General features: G+C 46.9%; 1 protein-coding gene across 3 annotated transcripts in view; it reads left to right on the forward strand.

Annotated features, from left to right (window-relative positions):
- The window catches only part of LOC141397638 (tetratricopeptide repeat protein 28), a 76113-nt gene extending 66538 nt beyond the window's left edge, over positions 1-9575 (forward strand). For all 3 annotated transcript variants that reach the window (XM_073974194.1, XM_073974192.1, XM_073974193.1), the window contains exons 3-7: positions 1346-4466; positions 4525-4644; positions 4721-6386; positions 6462-7195; positions 7259-9575. In XM_073974194.1, coding sequence (XP_073830295.1) covers positions 1346-4466; positions 4525-4644; positions 4721-6386; positions 6462-7195; positions 7259-9300 — 7683 coding nt within the window. In that variant the 3' untranslated portion in view covers positions 9301-9575. The remainder of the gene's footprint in view (positions 1-1345; positions 4467-4524; positions 4645-4720; positions 6387-6461; positions 7196-7258) is intronic.
- Positions 9576-9819: the final 244 nt, after the last annotated feature.

The raw sequence follows: 9819 nt of genomic DNA on the forward strand, positions 1-9819 counted from the left end.
TCTGCATTCTCGTACTATCTATTTGGTCTGAAGCCAGCTTGTTCAACTCTAAGTCAAGTCGCCACTTTTGGTTAACATTGCAGCGATGCATTTATCTTCCATGTTGGAGGCAGTCATTCTCCCTCCCAAGCTGATGTGATGTGAGGTCGAAGTAACTCAGCTGCAGTTTTAGAGTCCGCCTGTAAAACTTCCACCGGTAAACCAGCTTGTTCATCTCTGAGTCAAGTTGCCACTTTTGGTTAACATTGCAGCGATGCATTTATCTTCCATGTTGGATGCAGTCATTCTTCCTCCCAAGCTGATGTGATGTGAGGTCGAAGTAACTCAGCTGCAGTTTTGAAGTCCGCCTGTAAAACTTCCACCGATAAACCAACTTCTCCTGCTACGTTCTTACTTTTTATTTCGTTCAGGCTGGTGGTATTTTCAAAGTGTTTTCCATTGGACTGCTATTAAACATTTCGTTATTTTCAGTGGTGTTTCTGACATTACTAATTTCTTGGAAATGTTCTCTCCACCTTTGTATTTGTTCATCATTGTCAAATAATAGTCTACCATTACGATTTTTTGGGTGGCACCGTGGTGCAATGGTATGTACACCCGCCTTGCACGCTAAAGGTCTTGGGTTCGATTCCCAGTCCAGGCAACATCAAATTTTCAACGGTGGCAAAATACCCCTCAGTTGGCGACATTTCCTGAATATTTCAGCCTTGTAAAACTTCTCTTCAAGTGGTGTCTTAGGACCCGCCGTTAGGACTCGGCAATAAACAGTAGGTCCCATATCATTGAGCTAATATGAATCGGGTTGCACTCATTGATATGAGAGAAGTCTCCTTTGTCCCATCTGGGATGTTTGTGGAACAATTATATATATTATATTACATTACGATCTTTTATTGCTTGACTCCTGTTACACCGTCGAATTGTGAGATTATCGATTGTCCCGTGTCCGTCCTCTGCTTCTGTCAGATCTTCTAGGATCTTTATTTTATCTTTTCTTGCAGCTCCCTTCACTTGCTTAGCTATTTGTTGATACTGCTCTCTTGTGATGTTGTTGTTATTCAACTGCATCCTAAGTTCTCCTCTTTAAGAAATTAGGTTTTAAGTGTCGTCGGATATCCAAATTTTAAATTTTCAAAGTTTCTTCCGCAACTTGGTGATATGTTGATGTGATGTCTTTTCATGTGTGGTGATGGTTTAGTGGTAACTTTTCGCATATGGCCGTGGCTAGGGTGTTTCTACCACTGCATATTCCCCTCACCTCGCTTATAATACTTCATTCATACTTCATTCATAATGACTTCTCTAATGTTCTTTCCACATTTTGTTTTGCCGTTTATCTTTGCAGAATGAACCCGAATGCAATGCAGAACTAACGGCTGCCAATCGTGCACTTTTCTTGGAAAAAGTACGCCAATCGAATGCCGCCTGCCAGAATGGTGATTTCGGAACCGCTGTTTTGCTCTATACCGATGCATTACAACTCGATCCGAGCAATTATATTTTATACAGCAATCGTTCGGCTGCTCGTCTCAAGCAGGGACAATTTGCATTGGCACTACAAGACGCCACAAAAGCACGCGAACTTTGTCCGCAATGGCCTAAGGCTTATTTCAGGCAGGGCGTTGCGTTGCAGTGCCTCGGAAGGTATGGTGAGGCGCTCGCTTCTTTTGCCGCCGGATTAGGACAAGATCCGCAGAATAAACAATTATTGGCGGGACTCGTTGAGGCATCGATCAAAAGCCCTCTGAGGCATGCTTTGGAGCCAACATTTCAACAATTGCGTGCTATGAACCTAGATCAATCCCCTTTTGTGGTTATATCTGTGGTTGGACAGGAGCTGTTACAAGCCGGACAATATCAGTCTGCTGTTACGGTCTTGGAAGCGGCTCTGCGTATTGGATCGTGTTCTCTCAAATTGAGAGGTTCAGTTTTCAGTGCTCTCAGTTCGGCCCACTGGGTTCTAAATCAATTGGATAAAGCCATTGCTTACATGCAACAAGACCTGGCAGTGGCAAAGAGCCTGGGGGACACAGCCGGAGAGTGTCGAGCTCATGGTAATTTGGGTTCAGCCTACTTCAGTCAAGGTTCTTTCAAGGAGGCGCTAACCGCTCATCGCTACCAACTGGTGCTGGCAATGAAATGCAAGGACACACAGGCGGCGGCTGCTGCTTTAACGTCTCTGGGTCATGTGTATACAGCCACCGGAGACTATCCTAACGCGCTGGCAAGTCACAAGCAGTGTGTCCAACTCGTTAAACAAATCGGAGATCGTTTACAAGAAGCCCGAGAGATCGGCAATGTTGGTGCCGTCTTCCTAGCAATGGGGGATTTCGACTCGGCAGTCGATTGTCACACACAACACTTGAGGCTTGCACGCAAACTGGGCAATCAAGTCGAGGAAGCCAAAGCGTACTCTAATTTGGGGTCAAGTCATCATTATCGGCGCAACTTTACACAGGCGATGACTTACCATGAACAAGTCTTGCGAATAGCCCAGCAGCTGGGAGACAGAAACATCGAGGCGAGAGCTTATGCAGGTTTGGGTCATGCAGCCAGATGTGCCGGCGATATTGTTCAAGCTAAAAAGTGGCACGAAAAGCAATTGGAAATAGCTCTGGCATCACGAGACAAGATCGGAGAGGGTAGAGCTTGTTCGAATTTGGGTATTGTATACCAACTGTTGGGAGAACATGACGCAGCATTAAAGTTACACCAGGCACATCTTACAATTGCAAGACAGATGCACGATCGTGCCGGTATGGGAAGAGCGTACGGCAACATCGGAAATGCCTACTCATCTGCCGGCCTATATGAAGCAGCCATTAAGTACCACAAGCAGGAATTAATCATTAGCAAAGAGGTAAACGACCGTAGTGCTGAGGCGTCTACACACGGCAATTTGGCAGTGGCTTACCAAGCGCTCGGAGCTCATGATATGGCCTTGATCCACTATCGAGCCCACTTAAATATAGCCAGGGAGCTGAAGGACACGCAAGGGGAAGCCTGTGCCCTGTTGAATTTAGGCAACTGTCTCAGTTCTCGACAGGAGTTTGCTCAAGCTGTTCCCTATTATGAACAGTACCTAATGCTCTCCCAGGAATTGGGAGATGTGTCTGCTGAAGGTAAAGCCTGCCATTTTCTCGGCTATGTTCATTATTGTCTTGGCAATTATCGGGAGGCAGTCCGCTACTACGATCAGGACCTGGCGCTGGCGAAAGATTTACAGGACAAGATGAATATGGGCAGGGCCTATTGCAACTTGGGTCTAGCTCATCTGGCATTGGGTAACACACAAGCAGCACTAGAGTGTCAAAAATACTTCCTGGCAGTTGCACACATGACCAACCACTTGTCGGGGAAATTTCGTGCTCTCGGCAACATTGGTGACATACTAGTTAGAACGGGAGAACTTGAGGAGGGGGCTAAAATGTATCAACGTCAATTGGCCTTGGCCCGCCATGCACGTGAGAGATCAATGGAAGCGGCCGCATGTGGAGCTCTCGGGTTGGCCCACAGGCTCATTAAGAAATACGAAAAAGCTTTAGGATACCACACACAGGAGCTTTCACTGCGCCAACAAATATCAGACCTAAAGGGGGAATGTAAAGCTCACGGGCATTTGGCAGCAGTACACATGGCTCTGTACAACTACACACTTGCTGTCAAATGCTATCAGGATCAACTGGCTAGAGCTCAAGAGCTTCACGACTCAGCTATTGAAGCTCAAACCTTCGGCAACCTGGGTATAGCCAAACTGAATATGGGTCATTATGAGGACGCTATCGGTTACTTGGAACAACAACTGGGTACTTTAGAACGAGTGAATCAGCCAACAACACAGCACGACAGGGCCAGAGCCTTGGGTCATCTGGGTGACTGCTACGACGCCCTGGGGGACTATGAAGAAGCCATCAAATGTCATGAACGTCATTTACAGCTTGCCACATCGCTACAAAGCTTACGAGACCAAGAAAAGGCCTATCGAAGTATGGGGCACAGCCATCGAGCTCTGGGTAACCTACAAGAGGCATTGGTATGTCTGGAGAAACGTTTGGTGGTGGCGCACGAGTTGGGCAGCCCCGCAGAAGTGAAAGCCGTAGCTTATGGTGATCTCGGCAACATACACTGCGCCCTGGGCAACTACGAGCAGGCCAGAAACTGTCTAGAACATCAGCAAGAAATCGCCAGAGAGTTGGGGGACCGTAAACTAGTTTCGGATGCCACAAGTGCCCTCGGCAACGTATATCAGCGGATGGGCGACAACGACGGTGCCCTGAACCTGCATAAAATGGATTTGGAGATGGGCGAACATTTAGGCAATGCCTACATGCAAGCGCGAGCTTGTGGCAACTTAGGAGCTGTGTACGAGGCCATTCGTTCATATGACGATGCTGTAAAATTTTACGAGAAGCAACTGTCAATGACAACGGAACACCTAAGCAAAACGATTGCATGCGGTTCCCTCGGTAAGTCGGGAGAACATCATCGATTCATGACAAAATAATTTAATAATATTCGTTTCAGGCAGGGTATACCATCAGATGGGCAAATATTCGGAGGCCATTAACTATTTGAAACAGGGTCTGGCCGTTGCTCAGTCCATTAATAAATCGGAAGAAGAAGCCAAAATAAGACATCAACTTGGTAAGTAGACCTCATGTTTACTCGCTTGCGCCAAAGTACTTCATTTTTCATGATTTCCTTCGTTTCGTCCATTTAGGTCTTGCATTGAAAGCTTCCGGTGACAATGAAGGCGCCAGACTTCAAATGGAAAATGCAGCCCAACTTCTGGAATCAGTACGCTACGACCAGCGTAGCCCCGAGGCGCGTAGCAATATTTACGAACTGCAGACATCGTGCTATCACATTCTTCAACAAATTTTCGTCGCCATGCAGCGCAACGAGGAAGCATTGGTGGCCGCCGAACGCTGTAAAACCCGTTCTGGTCCCGAAGCGAACAACATGGCCCGCAAAACCATGATGACTTGCAGCGAACATATATACGACATTGTCAATCGCACCAAAAACAACGTCTTATACTTCAGCTTAGCAACCGATGAGCTGTATGCCTGGTTCCTGCAGCCACAAAAGGGAATTGTGCGTTTCCACGCCGTTAAAATAAGCGAGGAATCATTGAAGATATCTTCGGAAAAACTGGCCGAACATGCTAAAGGGGCTGAGGGCAAGGAAACTCTCTTAGAACGGTACATCAACATGGTACGCGACAATTTAGGTGTGAATTCCGACTCAGTGTTGCACGAAGGAGATGGAAGTGGTTGGCGAGCCTCTACGGAAAACTTGCTAGATGACTTTAGTAGCGAAAGATCTGGATTCCTGCGCATGGTAAACCGGAATCATCTAATGAATTCATCCAACTACTCTCTTAGTTCACTGTTTAGTCTGGGTTCTGTGGGTGGCTCCGTGGCCAGCCTCCAGGGATCGACACGTTCCATTGGAAGTCTTCAGGGTTCGTCTCGCTCACGGAGAACGCCTACAGTTTGGCAAGGTCCAAGTTGTCTACACACTCTGTTCAACATTCTTATGGCGCCATTTGATGACTTACTGCCTACAGGCGGAGCTGTGTCCAGACAAGGTCGGAAGGAATTGATTTTGGTTCTCGATAACGAGTTGTATTTAGTGCCCTTTGCTATTCTACGGAGTTCGAAGGAGGACGGTGAATATCTATCGGACAGATGTTCCCTGATAACGGTGCCATCTCTGCAATCCTTGCGAGTGAAAAGTAAAGCGTTACGTTCCCGAGAACTGGCTGAAAACTTGAACACGGCGCTCGTAGTGGGTGGTCCACGCATACCGGCCACACTGGCCGAAACCTGGGGTTGGTCTGAATCGCCTGCTTCATTGCAGGAAGCTGCAATGGTTGCCGATATGCTGCAAGCCAAAACTTTGGCTGGTTGTAACGCCACTAAAGAAGCTGTTATCTCTGAGTTGCCCACGGCAGAGTGTGTGCATTTTGCGGCCAACCTTAGTTGGAAATTGGGTGCTGTAGTCTTGAGTCCAGGTGATGTCGTCGATTCGCAGTCCCAAAAAAGATTTTATCAGTCGTCCAACTCCGAGAATTCGTTGGCGCAAGACAATGATCCGCCAGATCTCTCCGGTGGTAATATGGAATTGCCACAGCTGTCGGATTTTATTCTCTCAGCAGCGGATGTTTTGAATATTAAACTTAACGCAAAATTAGTTGTTCTAAGTTCCTATCATTCAATAGAACCCATAACGGGGTCAGGCGTGGCAAAATTAGCTGGTAGTTGGTTATGCGCCGGAGCTGGTGCTGTGTTGATATCACTGTGGCCCGTACCGGAAACGGCTGCCAAGATTTTATTGAGAGCCTTCTATTCGGCATTGCTACAAGGGGCCAGAGCAGCAAGGTATATCTAATTGTTATCCTTCCTACCTTTTCTGTTTCAATTTGATTTCTAAAAATCATTCTTTCTCTTCCTTAGGGCCCTCGCCGAAGCTATGCAAACCGTTCAGCATACCAAACACTTTGCTCATCCTGCCAACTGGGCTGGTTTTCTTCTAGTAGGAGGGAATATACGTCTCTCCAATAAAGTTGCATTAATGGGTCATGCCCTGTGTGAACTTATGCGGAGTCCGGACAAGTGTCGGGATGCCCTGCGCGTGTGCCTTCACCTGGTGGAGAAAAGCTTACAGCGCATTCATCGGGGACAGAAGAATGCAATGTACACCACCCAAAAGAGTATTGAAAATAAAGCCGGACATGTAGCCGGATGGAAGGATCTCCTGATGGCTGTGGGATTCCGCTTCGAACCAGCCGCCAACGGCATACCATCCAGTGTCTTTTTTCCTCAGTCTGACCCTGAGGATCGGTTGTCACAGTGTTCAGCGAGTTTGCAAGCTCTGCTTGCTCTGACCCCATTGACATTACAGGCGTTGGCCAAGCTAGTCACTAGCTCGGATATGGCCGATGACATTATAGCTGTAATACGAAATGTTTTATCGCAGTACCCACCCAAGGGTAGTCCTGAATCAGAGACCACGATAGAGATTCCACTTTCCGTACGGCTATGGCGCGTGGCGGGTTGTCACGAGCTCTTGGCATCTATGGGTTTCGATCTGACAGAAGTGGGTCAGGATCAAGTAACTCTAAGGACCGGAAAACAGGCTAACCGTAGAATATGCCAATTTGTATTGCAAGCCCTTTTGGCTTTGTTCGGTAAGTAGGACGGCCAGTAGGCTTTTTCACCTCTATTTATTTTTCAATATTTATTTATTTTAGATACCCAAGAAGCTCCCAAAAGCCTAGGTATTGATTCCTCCAGCAGCTGTGAGTCTCTTATTGAAGATAGTGGCATCACAGATACGGTAGCACCCGCCTCTACTGGCAATCACACGCAATTAACAACAGCAAGCCATCAAACATTGGTTGCAGATCCCAGCAAGCAACCAATAAATATGGGCGTGGCTTTGCCTCCTTTGCCCATAAATAGATCGCGGCTAATCAGCACAGGTAGTGGTGCTTTTATATCGTATGTACGTCGAAGAGGTGAACCCGATGGCGGAAGAACGGAAAATGAGTCAATGCCGGCCGCAGCGGTCGCCTGTAGTTCTTCATCAATGTATCCAGCCTTGGACTCGAGCCTAAACAACACAACCGACAGTGAACTATCTGACGGTTATATATCTCAAAGCCACATTACCAAGACGACACCATCTCGTCTTGGCGCCTCAACGCTAAGAGGCCCAGTCCGTGTATCAAGACCCGGTGGCGGTGGAGAAAGTGATGCGGCTTTTACTCCTAGTCCTCCAGTTACCACCCAAAACCCCGTGGATTCGAATGTGTCTTTGGCTTTGGCCCACCAAACCAGGATTCGCAATCTTTATCCCGGAACAGGAATGGGTTATTTAGGCGATTCGGCCATACCGGAGCTTACTGCAAACACAACAAATCGCAGACCAGATAGCTCCAGTTCAGCTAGCTCCACCACCGATTGGGAAGGTTCAGGTCATGCAACAGTTCTGAGGAGGGCCACTCATATGCCACCATTGCCACCGCCAAGACAAAATATGCCATTGGTTGATAGTTTGAGACCCATGGCACCTATGGTTCCGGTATATAACAACTTAAATGCCAATATGCCTGCCTCCAATTCGCTTACCAATGCAGCAGACTCGAACAGTAGTGAATCCGAATTCGAAAGAAGCTTGAAGGCCGGTCAGATTCCTATGTCACAATTCCGGTTGAAACCAAAAATCAAACTGGGAAGTGCACAAACCTCAGTGGCAGCAAGGGTCAGCAAAGAGCATGCTCTATTTATGGATCGATTAAATGTAAGAACAGAACCCAACCTGCAGGGAGCGCCAGTAAATCCCCCAACATCAACGACTACAACAACAGCCACAAATAATGCAGCAGGCAGTAGGAAACCAATCAATTTGCCGGATGACGATGACAGCGCCCTAGTATTCAATGCCTCAAATTTGTATTTCTCGCAAGCCGACAACGATCTGCTGCAGGAGGCTAAGAATGAATTGAAATCGTCTATTACCCACAGTGGACCTACTGCGGGCAGTACTGCGTCACAAGGTGCCATTTCAAAGGACACCAAAACCAATCAAAAGACAATTCAGGATTCCATAATGCGCCACATGAACCGAGAAATGACTCCTACGATTTCCGAAGTTTATCACGAACGCAATTTGGGTTTGGGCCTAGCCCCACCCTTGTCACAGTTGTTGCTCAGTAAAAACTACGAAGAAGCTGAAACATGCAAGCCCACTCCGGCCAACACTATGGCTCTGAAAAGCCTCTCCGAAGCTGTCAATGACATCGAATTAAGCGGAACATCATCGACTTCCTCCGTCAGCACGACAAACACCAAAACACTGAATACCCAAAGTTCCATGGCTGCCAACACCACCCACAGAGAAGAATGTTCTACGTGTGGTGAACCCGCCGATATAATATGCCGCTGCAAAGCTGCCACAGTTCAAAAGAAAGCCTCCCACAAACCATGGCTCAGTAACGTCCCCTCCAGCATAGTAAAGGCTAGCGACCTAACAACTGCCGACATATTGGAGAGACAGAACAAAATTCGCACCAGTGTCACCAAGGAAGTTTCCAATCCCGCGGCAACCGTGCCAAATTCACTTTCCAGCTTAAAACGTGTTCCCAGCCCGTTTAATGAGTTCAGTCGCCGAGACGAAGGTGATGGTCGCTCCGTTGCCGATTCGCAATGCAGCAGTAACTATAAAAACATAACCATAGTAAAAGCAGAGGCCACTCAAGCCAGCCTACCACCGCCCAATCGAAAATTGTAAATCCCACAGTTGTCTTATCCGCCAATAACCCCGCCCCGCATTCAACAATGCAATTTTTTCTGAATTGGAATGGTATTTCGATTGGCAGTCTGAACTCCTCCAATGTATAAATAAATTTAGGGCATGCTCATGTTTCTCCAAATGCCGAGGAAACAAGGCAGCCGCCTATCAACCCAGAACTGATTATATGTAATTGTGCTAGTTGTAGTTGTATCCATAAGTTGTTAGTTAGAACATACCTTTGTTTATTCAATAAAAATGAATCGTTTACACAATTATTGTTATTGTTGTATTCAATTTAATTTACTAACAAATACAACAACACTTGAAATAGAATTACTAATCGACGAAACGACAGTCATTACATTGCCACTCATAAACTGCCGGTTCGCTGATGGCTACTCATACTTCGTTTAGGATGTCCGGACCGGTTATCTACACAAGTGCAAAGTCAGTGGAACAATCACATGCTCTTAGAATTTCCCCAATGCACTTGATGCGATGGGTTTCTTATCGCTT

The sequence above is a fragment of the Musca autumnalis genome, unplaced genomic scaffold, assembly GCF_047663935.1.
Source record: "Musca autumnalis isolate F117 unplaced genomic scaffold, ASM4766393v1 scaffold_3, whole genome shotgun sequence".
Lineage (NCBI taxonomy): Eukaryota > Metazoa > Arthropoda > Insecta > Diptera > Muscidae > Musca > Musca autumnalis.